Below are 15030 nucleotides of genomic sequence, written 5' to 3' on the forward strand. Positions count from 1 at the left end.
GTTAGCCTGAGGCTCTGCAGAGGAGTTCCTGATTATGAAACTATAGAGCCAAGCAACCAATGCCTAAAGCCCATGTCCCCTTGCACAGGGTAGTTGGCATTCTGTGTCCTTCATGGCAGAAGGCCAGTTCCCTAAGGGCAGGGCCTGAGCAGTTGAAGCACAGCACTGCTCAGACACCACCCCTTTGAGGGCACAAGCACATGCCATTTACCAGCAGGCTGACTTTGGCCACAGGCTCCTTGCAAGGGTGGAGCCAGTTGGTCAGGGTGCAAAACACCCAGGCCGAGGGCAGGGTGGGGCTGCAGCCACTGCCAGCGCTGGCATGCTTAGTCCTAGATGCACTGTGGATAAGGGGGCAGTAAAGGTGACCAGAAGAGCCTGGCCAGCCGGCAGGGTTAAACACTGGTGGGGAAGCAGAAGTCAGTTGTTAGGTGTCTGTTGTCTCATTCCCCTATAGTTCTTGGGGAAAGGGACACAGCATGTGCTATAGGCCATTGAAACTTCAGAGAATTTGTCACCCTCTGACTTATATTATAGGTGGGAGCATTCTGAGTCACCTTCTTTCCTAGTCCCCCCAGGTGTCCTGTCCTGTGGAGAGGTGTCAGTCTAGGGGGTGGGAAAAACACTGAGCTAAAATCCCCTGGTCTGGTCTAGCTATGGAGTCTACCCAGAAAGGTCAGTGTCGGGGGACGAGAGTAGTGAGGGCTTCCTGAGGTAACCAGGGACGTAGAGGCAACAAGAGTTGCCTGTGGATGTTTGCTTAGCCCAACTCCAGGAAAGTCATGGCAAAGGTTAGCAGGCAGAATGAAGGCAAGAGTCAACCCTGAGCATGCCAAGGAAGTTTAGGTCAGCTCTGCTCCAGTCAGGCATACCCAGGAGGCTGGGGTGAGGACAACGGACGAGCTGGAACTACCCCATCCAGTGACACTGCTCTGAGTCCATGGGAGATGATCAGTCCTTCTAAAGCCACAAGGGGCCTCAATCCTCATGCCATTGCTCAGCTTCGGTCCAGGGTTCAAGTCTCACACTACCGACAGAGGCCAAGCCTGTGTGCCCAGAGCCCCCATGACCCTTCAGTTTGAAAGCCTGTTTTCTCTTTCATCTGAGAACACACTCATTTCCAAGGGTGTCAAAACCTCAGGCAAATGATTTGTATTCTTAATCTCTCTCCCCCACCCCTAGCCCAGGAACCAACTTTGCAAATGACCTTGAATTTCTGATTCTCCTGCCTCTACCTCCTGAGTGTTAGGAATAAAGGTGTGCATGTCACCACACCCAGTTTTTTTTATTTATTTTGTGTATGTTTACGTGAATGTATGACATGCACGCAGGTACCCACAGAGGCTAGAAGAAGGTATCAGAGCCCCTGGAGCTGGATCTACAGTTAATTGTGAGCTATTCAATGTGAGCGCTGGGAACCAAGCTGAGAGGTTCTCTGCAAGATCAGTGAGCACTTAACACCGCTGAGCCATCTCTTCAGCCCCATACCCCGTTTTTATGCAGTGTTGCAGAGCAAAGCCAGGGCTTTTATATCTGGGCAGGAACTGTGCCAGCTGAGCTACATCCCCATCCCCACCATCCCAATGCTAGAGATTGAATCCAGGGCCTTGCATATGCGAAGCAAGTGTTGTACTGCCTAGGTATTCCCCTGGTGAGCCTCTTACAAACTGGGACCCCCAGCGGACGTGTACAAGCTGGGTCATGAATGCATTGCTGGTGCATTCTTCTTTAGAGCGGCGTTTCTTGGCCCCACCAGCAACAAGGCTGGGGAAGGCTCTGAGCTCATCCCGTCTTAAATCTCAGCTGTGGGATGGGCAGCAGCTACTTGTCTGGAGGCTCCCCAGAGAGACAAATGACCCCTGGTGGTGGTGGGCAAATAAATCTGTGGGTAGGGGCCAAGCAAGATGGGAGAAGATGAGTGGCATGGGACTGGAGTGGATCTCCACTCTAGTCCCTAATTCATCAAGAGGCAAACACTTCCTCGCCCTTTCATTCTTAAAAAGAAAGCTCTTACCCCAACATTCCCAGAAGTCTCCCCTCCCTAACCCTGGATCCATATTTGGATAATAATTGGCCCTTAATGAGGACCAAGTGTCTTGCTGACTCAGAGGAAGGAAAACAAACCATGGACTCAATGCCTCAGTTACCTAGGGTGCCTGGACAGTTCTTACGTTTGTCAAAGTGCCTGTAACAACAAATGGTGTCTTAGTCGACTTTAATGGGCACTTAATGAACACCTACTATATGCAGCTAACTGCTTCTGAAGGGGAAAGTCGAAGGTCACAAATGACACTCCATCAAGGGGAAAGGATAAATTGTATACAAACTGTGCTGGAATGTATAGAATAAGAAGGGGATAAAAGACAAATATAGGTTGAACACTTACTGTATGCCAGTCCCTGGGATAGACATTTGAAATTTATTAAAACACTTAATCCCTTTTTTGTTGTTGTTGCTGTTGTTTTGTTTTGTTCTGTTTTGTTTTTCGAGGCAGGGTTTCTCTGTATTATTTTGGAGGCTGTCCTGGAACTCACTCTGTAAACCAGGCTGGCCTCGAACTCACAGAGATCCATCCGCCTGCCTCTGCAAAACACTTAATCCTTATAAATTCAAGCTTGTGAATGAGGAACTGAAACCCAGGAGAAGGGACTAGTTAAAGGCCATACAGTCAAGTAAGAGAATTGGGATCAAGAACACCATCAGGACAGGCATGGCAGGAAGGGCTCAATGATTTGGCTTCTCCTCGTCTGGATCAACTTACTCAAGCCCTTAAATCTCTCTCAGCCTCAGATTCTCCATCCAAATGGGGCTCAGTTCTGTCAAAAGTTATGAAATATACTGGTGATGTGACTGTTGCTGGGGGCAAGGATTGGGAAAGGGTACATACTGGAGGGTGGGTTGCAGTGGGAGTCTAGTGCAGAGATAAGTGTGGGAGACCAGAGGTACGGGGGTGCTCCATCCATCTGCTGGAGAAACCCAGGCCAGGTCCCATTACAGCTAGAGCTGACTGAACACAGGCACTGGGAAAAGCCACGGTAAGTCTGCTTTTTCCAGCTCCTGGTTGGGACTAGGCAGGCTTTTGCCTGGGAAGGAGCCAGGAGAAGGCCCCAGTCTGAAGCTGTTAGGTAGGAGCTAAATCCAGGGCCAGATTTCCAGGAGGCAGTGGGGCAAGGGAGAACACCAAGATTCCTAGGTCAGGAAGCCTGGGTTCCTTGCAGGAATGGCCTTTGACCCTGGACTATGAGCTGGGCTCCTCCTACACAAAATGAGGGGAAGGGTGCTCAACCACTGCCTTGAGGGTTGTTTTGAAAAAACGTTATCACAGGCCTGAGCACGGTGAAGTCAAGACCTCTAGTCTTTACAGACAGAGAAAGTACAGTCTGTGAAACTCAGTGGAGTCCTCAGAGATCTGCGACCATGGGGACACCTAAACCCCCACGATCCCCACAAGGGCAGAAGAAGGCTGGCAGTTCACACGCCCTTTCCCATTCTCAAGGGATCCTGCACCGCAGTGTTCTGTGGATCCAAAGTCTCAGAGACTTTGTCTCAAATCCTTAAAATGGTGCATGGGTCTCGCTTGGTAGTAAAGTTCCTTCAACCCTGACTGGGAGCAGGAGCCCAGAACGGCCCCTTTAAGAAGGTTGGGGGTGGGAGCAGACAGGGAGCCCCCGCCCGAAATCCAAGCGCGGGTCGGCGCCTGCCCCGCCCCCGGAGTTAAGTACCGGACAGCCCTAGCGCCCTAGCCCTGCTCCCTCGACACAGAACTTGAGACTGCTGCTGTCCAGACTCGGCACGCTCTGTTCCCTCGCCTTACAAGTTCAGACGCCCAGCCGGCCGCGATGCTTCTCGGCCCGGGACACCCGCTCTCAGCTCCAGCCCTGGCCCTGGCTCTTACCTTGGCCCTGTTGGTTAGATCTGCATCTCCTGGTGAGTGAGGGGCTGAGATCCTGACCCAGCCTAGTGGATCTATGCGGGGGGGGGGTTGCACTCACAGGCCAGGACCAAGAGCCCAAAGGCCTGTACTTCTTCCCCAAGTTGAGGGTCTGAGAGGAAAGCTCTGATCTCTGTTTATGGGATTCCGGCGACCCCAGGTTGCCTGGCTTTCTTGACCCCATCAGATCCCCCAGAAAGGGGCCCCTGGAGTCAGATTGCCAAGGGCGTGGCTCTACCCACCCAAATGGTCTGAGTTACTCGGGCCACCTCAGTGCTATCCAGTCTCTTTCAGACAGGTTTGGGGTGACCATAGCGGTACTTTAAAGGACACCCAGTGGCAGTAATAAGTGGGCATCCTGGACAGATACCCTGGGCTAGAAATGGGGAGTGCCGTGAAGTGGGAAGCAGAGAGGAGGCATAATGCCCCCCTGTGTGCCCAGAGCACCTCTGCCATGGCCCTCCTCCAACTGCCTTCTGGCCTGTGTATCCTCTCACAGCTCTGCACCCCTCTTTTCCTTCCCAGGGGCTAACTGGCTGGCTTCTGCCTCTATCTCCTCCACCCACCCCCATGCCTTTTTCCCCCTCATCACTGCTCTCACTGAGAGGACCTGGTTGGTGACAGACAGGTTCCAGAGGCAAGGCTGCTGCCCCTCAGATATCACAGCCCTGGGGCAACCCATGCCACACCCCCTGTCCCTGGCTGTGGTGCCTGACCGGCAGAGACTGAATGAAAGTGTACCTTCTGAGAGGTGCTGGTGCACATTGCCTCTGTCCCCGTGCCAGGAATCCTAGCATTACAGCATTCTTCCCTTCCTGGAGACAAGGGCTGGCTATGCCATAAGATCTGTAGCCTCGGGACCCATCAGTCACTACTACCCATGTATGAATCAGGCCTTCAGCCTACATCTTTCAGGACCATTTCCAAAAGCAACTAAGAACAGAGAAGGAACTTGAGTCTCCCTTCCAGGGGCCCAGGCCACACCCTTCTCATCAGATGGGGGAAACCAGCTCTAAAGAAAGGGATCACAAGGCACCCAGACGGGAAATGAATCAGGGAAGGACCCCCTGCACTAAGGTGACTCATGGGTGGGCCCAGGCTCCCCATCCCTGCTTCGAAGACTTCCTTTCCTAAAACCTCACAGCCCCGGTGGTGAACAGACCTGAGAGGCGTGAAGAGAGCACTCGGGGTAGCCGGGGGTTCAGTTCATCCAGCCCCCAATTCCCAGCCAAGGGATGGTTCCCAGAAGCCCCTACCTACTCGGGCTTCAACTGAGAGCAACCCTCAGATTCCATCTTAGCACTGACAACATGAGACACAGCCCTAGAGCTGCACAGAGGTGGGCAGGCTGAATCAGGGTGGGGCAATGTGTGCCTGTAATGCCAGCATTGAGGAGGCTGTGGGTTCAAGGCCAGCCTGGGCTGCAGAATGAATTCCAGATCAACCTCAGCTAGAGTGAGACTCTGCCTCAAAAACAAACAAAAAGGAGAAAAAGCGCGGGGGGGGGGGGAAGAAGAGGAGAGGTGAAAGAGAAAGGGGGGAAGGCAAAGGGGGAAATAGAATTCGTATTAATTCAGGAGATAGAAAAGTGAAGTAAAACTCAAAGAGCAGTTTTTAATTGTGCATAGAAAGATCCGTGGGAAAAAAAAGTGTGGAGGAAATCAGAAGCAAGGTAGGTGGGATGGGGGGGCGGGGGGGGGCGGGAGGGCAGCCGTCCTTGAGTCAAGCCTTGAACGGTGGGAAGGGAGTCGGCACTTCTTTCTGCGGTCCTCAGCCTGGACAAGAGCGGGAGGTGGGCGTAGCAGGGTGTTGAAATAGAAAGAGCCACAGCCTGACTAGAAGGCATATTTTGAGCACAAGACAGGAAGAGCCATTGGGCTGGGACACAGAAACTTTAAATGGCAAAATGCAGCCCGCAGCCTAGGTGCCGTTAGTGACAAGAAGAGGGTACAGGTACAGGTACAGGGCAGAGAGCGGTGGGGTGCCTGGATTGTAACAATAAACCCACCCTGGATTTCAGGAAGGACTTGAGCATGGAGAAAGGATGAAAGCTGACTTTCTCCCCTATGCCGGAGCTTCTGCTAGCATGCCCAACCCTGTTTCCCCAGCACAGTCTAGGGGTCCTGAGGGCTGACTTGGGTTCCCTTGTTCCAGCTGGGGCACACTTGCGTGGCTCCCCTTCACCTATCAGCATTCCAGAGTGTCCAGGTCATGGGGTCTGGGAGGCAAGTTTTCTTGGCAGCCATCTGGGGCAACATCTCAACTGTACAGACAGGAGAAATGAGCTCCCAGAGAGGAAGCAAAAGTCTAAAGCCTTTGCAGAACCCCCGATGCCCAAGAAAAGCCCAGGGGAAGAGAGAGAGTCCAGTCCTTTTGAGCTCTGTGGGAGGCCCTGTGGGAGAGGCCAGGTGAGAGTGATGTCTGAGGGACAGGCTGGGGAGAAAGAAGGTGGCGTTCAGTACAAGGAGGCTTGACTCTGACCTCAGAGTACAGCACTGGGGACATTAACTCCCACACCCTTCTCTGGCCCGGCCTCACTTGGGATGTAAGGGACTCAGGTGGGACCTACATAGCGTGCCTCCCAGGGAAGTTCTCCGTATTATCTGGATGGGGATCAGAAGAGGAGAGGTATTTAAGACAGAGGGGCTCCAGGGCCCCCGATACTAGAAAGAGAATCAGAGCGAATCCTGTTGGCTCTGACAGTGGCTTACAGGGGCATCAGTGGAGTGGAGACAGATGAACCTTGTGTGCGCACTGTGCCTGCTGCCCCGGATCTCTGAGGCGGGGCAGAGGCCAGGGCCTTAGCCCAGCCCACCCAGACTCTAGGAAAGCTGCCCCAGAACCAAACATAACTGAGCTCCCCCTCCCAGTGTCCACATGCCCAGGCAGGACAAGAAGAGCCTTTTAGCAGAGTCGGCCTGGGAGGGTTGTGGGGGAGGGTGAGCCATGCCAGGTGGGCCAGGCTGCTGGTTGCTGGGACCAGGAGGGAGAGGGCCACAGGGAAGGGAAACGGCATGTGTGGAGCTCACGCAGGAAGTGTATAGGCTGTCTGGGAACTGGGCGTGCTGCCCAGGATGGGGTAGAGGAGGGGGACTTGGATATCCCTGATGTCCGTGCTCGCTTGTTCGCTGTTGCACACAGATGGGGCACGCACATGAATACCCACAGACCCATGACGTGGTGGTATACAGCTGCTCTCATAGACCCTGATAGAGGCAGTAAGCGCAGGAGTAGTAGCTGCTGCCTCATCTCCAGCCCTCTACCCAAGAGACCTGAGTTTTGGGTGGTGCCTTGGGGGACATGAGGTGTGGGGGACCAGGAGCAGATAATTTAGGGGCCTGTGGCCTGCGGTTTAGGCCTGCTTCCTCTTTCTCTGTTCACTGACTCCCCGACAACTGCTGGCCACATCTAGAGCCCCTGTAGCATGCCCTCTGCCCCAGCCTATGTCAATTCTTCAAAGCCTTCTAGAGATAAAACTCTTGTTCTAAGTGCAGACAAAATGGGCATGGCTGCACCATATTAAGTAACCTTCATTTCTGGATCTTGGAATTAACTGGATCAGCACCTACCAATAGTTAAATGTTTAGATCTTTCTAGGGCAGAGTTCCCCCCAGCTCTCTGGCCTCCAGGAGAATCCAAATCTGCTAATAGGGAGAGGGTCAAGCCTGTTCATCACTCAGGCTGATCACTTTCTTCCAGAGCCAGCCATGGAAATGGTCCCATTTTATAGAGGAGGAAACTGGGCTCAGAAAGAAACAAGGACTCCCCTAATCACCCTAGGCATTCTCATTGATCCCAACAAAGTGGGCCATCCCAGATCAGGCCAGCAGGGTAGGGGCATCCACCAGTGACCTCAGCCCCCACCCCCCCCAAGAAGAGAGATATCTCCTAGAGAAGTCCAGGTCCCTGTCCCTCCAGCAATTGTTCCCACTTTTCCAAGCCCTCCTACCTCATACCAATCCCCCACTAAAAGCCTCCACCTACTTCAAGCTAGGACAGCAAAGGAAGCCACACATTTGTCTCTGATATAGGTTATAGCCTGGGGCTGCTGTCAAGGTAGCTTGGTGGTTGGTGGTGTGGGTCACCCATGTTCTGGAGGTAGTGTGGGTGGGCCTGGCCCAAAGCAGTGCCTGTCTTGTTGACCAGTCCTTCTCGCTCAGGGCCTGCCCACGCCTGCCAGTTCTGCCAACTCTGGTGTGCATTAGCCAGGCTGCCAGCCATGGCTCATGCTTTCTTAAATGTTTCAGTATGTCTCCACCCCCTCTGCCTCCATAGACCTAACAGCAGAAACCCTGACTCCAGCCCCAAGTGGGTCACAGCAGGGTTCAAGAGGTTGCTTGCCCTGGAGTCACGCAGTGCTTTCTTAGTAGAAAAGGCCTCCCTGCCCTTTTCCTTATTCCCTGGCATGGACGGTGGCCTTACCCACAGGAGCAGCAGCCCCGTGGGGACAGATGTGTCACCTCCTTTTTCCTGGCTCTCCACCACATGGCTGAGCACAGGGTTGGTCCACTGGGGGGCTGTAGAGGTCACTGTGCTGACAAGGGATTGCAGAATGGGCCTCAAAATGATCCCAGGGGTCACACTGCAGCCCACCTAGAGACATATAATTCTGGGAATATGGGATGCCTGTCTCACTCAGGGCACGTGTAGTGACTTCCTGAGCAAATATTTATAGATTGAGTTTTATGTCCTTTTTGCCAGGAGTGATGGCACATTACTGTAATCCCTGTACTTAGGAGGAAGAAGCAAGATTGAAAGTTCATGACCAGTCTAGTCTACATAGCAAGACCCTGTCTCAAAATACAAATGATGATGGTAATGGTGGTGATGGTGGTGATGGTGATGATGATTATGATGATGATAAATGCTGGACTGAGGAATATAGCTTGTTTGGTAGAGTGCTTGTCTAGCATTCATGAAGCTCTGGGTTCAGTCCTCAGAAGCACACGGAGTATGACAGCATGCACCTGTTATCCCCAGGACTTGGAGGTAGAAGCAAGAGGATCTGGAGTTCAAGGTTATTCTTGGCTAAATAGTGAATCTAAGGCCTTCAGACATTCTAGACTACGTGAGATCCTGTGTCAAAAGCAAACAAACAAAAATATGCTGTTTTAATAGAGGATTCTGTAGTGGGGGGAGGGGAGAGAGAGATTACTTCAAAGAATCCCACTCAAGACTGATTGCAGGGTTTCTCATAAAGCATCCTTCTCCAAGCAGTTCAGCAGGAAGCCTGAAGACAGGGAGCAGCCCCCGAAACAGCCTCCCCACACCCAGACTCCGAGCTTTCTCCTGTCCCAGACTCCCACTCTGCTACTCCTACAATCAAACAGAATTCCTGAACATTCAGATTGGAAAAGCTTCATGGTCTCACTGCCAGCAGACCCCACCACACCATTGCTATTCTGTGCCCTCTCTCCCCGCAGTGCCTCAGCCTGCACGGTCAATGTGACTCATGTCCCAGTGTCTGGTTGAGCACGGCCATCAGTTAACATCTGCTGTTGCCAGCACCCTTCCACATCTGCCCCGGGTGGGCTCCACAGCTGGACTTCCCTTCACCCAGTCCTTCCAGCTTCAGCACCGCAGCCCCTCAATGTCTTTTTACCACTCAGGGCTCTGAGACCTATAGCCTAGTCAGCTTTTCTCTTGGGACCCTGTATAAAACAGCCACTTTCACCTTCCCTCTGTCTCCCGACCCATGGCTAGACACTCGTGAATCTGTGTGTGCCCACATGTTCACATACACACACCAGCGCAATTCAGGACACACACCCTGGCCCGGGAAGGACCTCTGGCTAAGTCTAGGCCAATCTGCTCTCTGGGGAGCAGAGAAGACTGGGGAGAGGAGACCAATTTCCGTTCCCACCTAAGAGCAAACCCTTCCCCGCCCACATTTCAGGAGGGGGCAGCTATAAATATCAATGGGCCCAGGATGCTGATTCCCACGACAAGAGCTCCTCCCCGCCCCCTTCACTAGTGCACAGGCACTGGGGCCAAGAAGCTCTGCCGCAGCCGGGGCAAGGCAGGCTTGCCCCCCTTCAAGCAGAGGGAGAGCAAATCACCATTTTGGGGAGTCTCTGGGCTATGGATGAGCTCCTCTCCTATTCTCATTGTGACCCAGCCCCCACCTTTCCAGCTCTCAGCCCTTGCTCCTCAGAGACCTTCTATGGGGAGGCAGGAGGCTAGGCACAGTGGTTACAAACATGGTGTTAGAGCAAGCGCTCATCTGGGATTAGATTCCAGCTCTGCCGCTCCTTGTGTGACCTTGACTTGGCCTCCTCTGAGGCTCCAGTTAGTCCTTTATGAAACCGGAAAGAATAATTCCTACCTCTCACATGTGTCGAAGACAAAAAAGCCAGATCGTGGCCTGGAATAAAAGCTCTGTGAGCACGGGTGCCCGAGGTTGCTGTTATTCTGTTCCTTCTCTCTCTCTCTCTCTCTCTCTCTCTCTCTCTCTCTCTCTCTCTCTCTCTCTCTCTCTCTCTCTCTCTCTGGGGTGGGTGGCTCAGCGTTGGGTCCTCTTCAGGAAGGGTTCCAAGGACTCTGTGAAGGCTGTCAGCCAGTTGCTGCCCACCCGCCACACCCCAGCCCAGGACCCTCACAAAGTGAAGACAGGGCTCCACGTCTGTCCTGCCCCAGGCCTGCCTCACTCACAGAAGCAGAAGGCCCCTCTTAGGTACCCAGAACCTACTTCCCAATAGCTGACAGTCCTGAACAAGACACACTGAGCTGGTATGCACCTGAAACTCAGAGGATGCCAAGTGAGCAACCAAAAGATATTCAAACCCTGTGTCCAGAGCAAGTTAAGTGGGGAGGAAAAAATGGACCCCTGTATGGTTTATGGGCAGGGAAACCCTGAAACCTGTCTTTTCTTGCACTCTGCCAACCCCACAGGCCTTCTCTTGGTACACTCTCCGACTCTGACCGAGCCCTGTGACTTTGACATAAAGTGGTTTGATTCCAGAGGACCACAGGGTTACTAACACCACTTGTGGTCAGCAACAGTGGCTGCATAATAAGGAGCAGAGACTCAGGCTGAGAGAGACTGAAAAGGAGTCTCTGGGATGCTGATGTTCATGTGTGAGTCCAGTGAGCAAATGTGAGAAGTGAATTTCCAGAGAGGGCTTCAGGGCGAGAAGTCTGACAGTGACTCTAGAAGAACCCTTGGGATGAAGGACTATCCAAACCTAAGCCCCAGGGTTGAGATCCTACTATGTGGGGACCTCTGCCTTCAACCCATGGCATTCTGGGAAGGGCCCAGCTAGCTCCCCGGATGTGCTAATAGAAACCAGGCGCCTGCTTCTGGCTGTTTCTGTCTCCAAGCATCTGGGACCCATGTGCTTCTGGTCACCCATCTGTAGCCCAACTGCACCCTTCTAGAGATAGAAACTGAGACAGAAGCTTCATCCTGTAATCAGTGACAACTGAGGCGTAGGGAACTAGAGCCTATGCTAACTATGTGACAGGTTGAGATATCTGACCCTGCTGTGTGGCCTTCAACAGACCCCTGTCCCTTTCTGTGCCTCTGCATGGGAACTCTAACCTCCCAAGTCAGCTCTAAAACTCTGAGTCCAAACTCTTAAGAACGGGACAGGAGCTCAGCTTCTATCTAGCTGCTTATCCTGAGCTGCACAGTGAGATGGGCTTAAGGGTACTGGTGAGCCAGTGTTCCCTGGCACTGGGAAATCTCTCCCCAAAGTTAGCCCCCGACCCTTGGGCTCTCCCAGGATTAGAGCTTCCCTCCACCCCCGGTTCCCATCTTCCACCCCCTAGCTTGGCCCCACCCTGCCAAAAATAAACTCAGACCACCCCATTTTGTCCCAGCCAGACCCACCCAGCCCCTCCAGAGCCAGTTGAGTCACTGCTTGGGACTGCTCCTTTTTTAACCGTCTGAGTCACCGTTTGTGGCTATGGCTGCATGACGCATGCCCAAGCTGAAGTCAGCCCAGAACCCTAATAAGCACAAGAGTGCCAGCATCTGCGCAGTGACTGGCAGCAGGTGGAAGCCCCTGCTGCTTCGGCTGGCAACCTCTCAGGCCTGGGAAGCCCTCTCCCTAGTAAGCCAAAGTTGGAGCTGACCCCCAGGCGCTGCCTCACCTGAAGCACTTATTGTACCCCCACCAGGCCTCAGCTTGTACACCAGAGCACCAGAAAGAGACGGGTCTCCAAGCCCAGGGTCTGGGGATGAATGGAAGGCCTGAGACTTTCCTACTATTGCCCGATCTGGTTCCAGGTCAGGCCCCACACTGCGCCTATAGTACCTCGAAGACTCTCTGTGGGCGGAAATGCCCACTTCTGGCTCCCCCGTTGCTCCTGCCTACCACTGGGCTGCTGTCTCCCTCCTGGCCTCACCATCTCTGCCTGTCCATCCTGACACTGCCGGTCCCTGGCCGGCTGGCTCCGTTTCTCCCATCTCTGTGGTTCCTCTCTCTCCATCTCCTCCTTCCCTATCACTAGCTTTGCATCTTTGCATCTCCCCACTCTGGCCCTGCTCTCTCTTTCTGTCATCCTTTTGGATGACAGTCTGAAGTGCTCCCTCTGCAGCTGGCACCCCTAGGCCCTCCTCTGTCTTCTCAGTAGACAAAATAGACCCACATCCACCCATTCCCACATGGGAGTCTGGGCCCCTGAGACCAATAATCCCGAGAGAAATTTTCCATCCACCTCACCCAGGCCCTGTCCCGTAGCCCAAAGCATAGGCTACATCCTGTCCCAGGGAATGTCAGGATCCCACAGGCACTTTCTTAGAGCCTGGGGGATGGGGAAGGGGCCTGGGAACGGCCCCTCCTTGAGCTCTGCTGGAGCAGGGGCCTGCACAGCTTCAAGCCCTATCCTCTGTCTGTGGCTATGCCTCCAGCTATAAATAGGGGCTCACAGTCTATTTTCTTTAAAAACAAGCAACAGACTGGGTCATCATGGCCAGAAAAGCACTCCCTGGCTAGAGCAGTCTCCCAGCCTTCCTCAGCCACTGTGTCCGGGCCTTTAGTTAGCAGGGCTGGGAAGGAGGCTGGGACTGAAACACGGTGGAGAACATCCATGGAGAATAGCCAAGGCAGTCTCCAAGGTGCCAACTGGACCAACCTAGGCCACCACTCCCCAGCATCTCCCTCCATCACACAAGGTCAGTCTTGTGCCTGAGACTCACAGGGTCAACAAAGAGAAGTGACAGCAACGTAACTCCCCAAGTCACAGCTGAGTGTCTTTGAACCCCAAGTGAAAGGAAGGTACCTTGGCTATGAGACAGGGGGAAGGAGGCATGAGGTCTGTCCTCAGAGAGCAAGAAGGAAAGAGCTGCATCCAAGACAGGGCATGGGAAATCTGCTGGATTCGGGCAGAGAAGCCGGAGGTTCAGCAAGGCTGGCGCATGCCAAGTTCGAGGGGGGACCGGGAAGCCGGGCGCTGGTGGCACACGCCTTTAATCCCAGCACTCGGGAGGCAGAGGCAGGCGGAACTCTGTGAGTTCAAGGCCAGCCTGGTCTACAGAGTGAGTTCCAGGACAGCCTCCAAAGCCACAGAAAAACCTTGTCTCGAAAAACCAAAAAAAAAAAAAAAGGGGGGGCGGGGAATGTAGTAGACAGACAGGAACAAGCCACTCAGGGCCTTCCACATCGTACTTGGGGTTTGGAGCCTGATCGTGGGAAGGAGAGCCGTACAAAGCTCCCACGCAAGGGAGGAGGATGTTGGGCAAATCAGTTCAACTGTAGCTACTAGTTGCAGTGGAAGGCAGGAAGTTAACCAAGGTAGGCACAGGATGGTGGTCATCTGCCTTGTAAAATGGCACAGAGGGAAGGGAGATTAATTTGAGGGAGAATTTAGAGGCAGGATGGATGGAAAGTGGAGATCCCTTGCCTATGAAGAGGGAAGAAGGGGTGGATCCAGGAGAACTCAGACTTCTGTCTATAGCACCTGCACAGTGGGAACTTTCCTGGGCCAGTGAGTAGGTTGGGGTGACATGGCCTTGTTTGCTATGAGTGGGGTTGGACATGGGGGTCCCCGGCCCAGATGTCCAGAGCCACTGGCAGTGGACCTGGGGGCCCAGAAAAAGAGGTCATGCCTGAGGCTGGGAGAAAAAAAAAGATGGGTACTGTGGCAAGAGTAGGGTTTAGTTCCTGGGAGCCACAGGGGGCAGGAAACCAAATCCAACAGGAGGCACACCCACATGAGACATGAGGCCTTGGTCAGGGCTCTGTGGACGGCCTGATCAGCCCTGGACCTGGTGGCTTCTGGGACCAACCTTTTAGCCACAGACTTCTGTGACTGGGCACTAGCCAGTATGGTGCTCTGCCTGTCTGAGACAGATCTGCTTGACAGAAAATTCTCAGGGCTGGGGAGATGGCTCAGAGGTTAGGAGCACTGGCTGCTCTTCCAGAGGACATGAGCTTGATTTCCAGCACCCACATGGCGGCTTCCAACTGGCCATAACTCCAGTTCCAGGGGATCTGACACCCTCTTCTGGCCTCCACAAGGCCCACACATACTTGAAGGCAAACACCCATACACATACGTACGTATGTACATACATACATACATGTTATTAAAAAGAAAAAGAAAGGCCGGGTGGTGGTAATCCCAGCACTTGGGAGGCAGAAACAGCTGGATCTCTATGAGTTTGAGGCCAGCCTGGTCTACAGAGCTACACAGAGAAACCCTGTCTCAAATAAAAGAAAGGAAGGAAGGATGGAAGAATAAATTCTCGGCTGGGGCCAAATGTCACCTCTTTTTGATTTCTCCATCTTCATGTCCATGGACCTTGTGGACATGCAAGTGTCCTACGCAGAGACACAAGCCTGAGTCCTACCCTGAAGAACTTCTAACATGTGGGGTTGTCAGTCAGGGGTAAAGCACATGCTTAGTATGAGCAATGTTCTGGTTTGCTCTAACACACACACACAACACACATACATACATGTGTGCACATACACACACACACACACACTGCCTGCCTGCCTGCCTGTGTTAAAGGAGACAGATGATCTCTAAGCCAGTTCCTGATGAGAAGCATCTATCTGTGGGTCTCTCCCTCTTCTTCCCTAAATGTTAGACATGCTTGTTCCAAGGCCCATGGCTTGTTCTGCACACAGTGTCACCAAGCTTTAAGGTCA

At 53.2% G+C, this 15030-nt stretch overlaps 1 protein-coding gene across 1 annotated transcript in view; it reads left to right on the top strand.

The window, feature by feature from the left end:
* Window positions 1-3726: 3726 nt before the first annotated feature.
* Cspg4 (chondroitin sulfate proteoglycan 4) overlaps window positions 3727-15030 on the top strand; it is a 35706-nt gene continuing 24402 nt past the window's right edge. Inside the window, exon 1 of the mRNA XM_005069575.4 lies at window positions 3727-3927. Within this exon, the coding sequence (XP_005069632.1) occupies window positions 3840-3927 (88 nt within the window). The 5' untranslated portion in view covers window positions 3727-3839. The remainder of the gene's footprint in view (window positions 3928-15030) is intronic.

This window comes from Mesocricetus auratus, unplaced genomic scaffold (genome assembly GCF_017639785.1).
Source record: "Mesocricetus auratus isolate SY011 unplaced genomic scaffold, BCM_Maur_2.0 Super-Scaffold_100022, whole genome shotgun sequence".
In the NCBI taxonomy this organism is placed as follows: domain Eukaryota; kingdom Metazoa; phylum Chordata; class Mammalia; order Rodentia; family Cricetidae; genus Mesocricetus; species Mesocricetus auratus.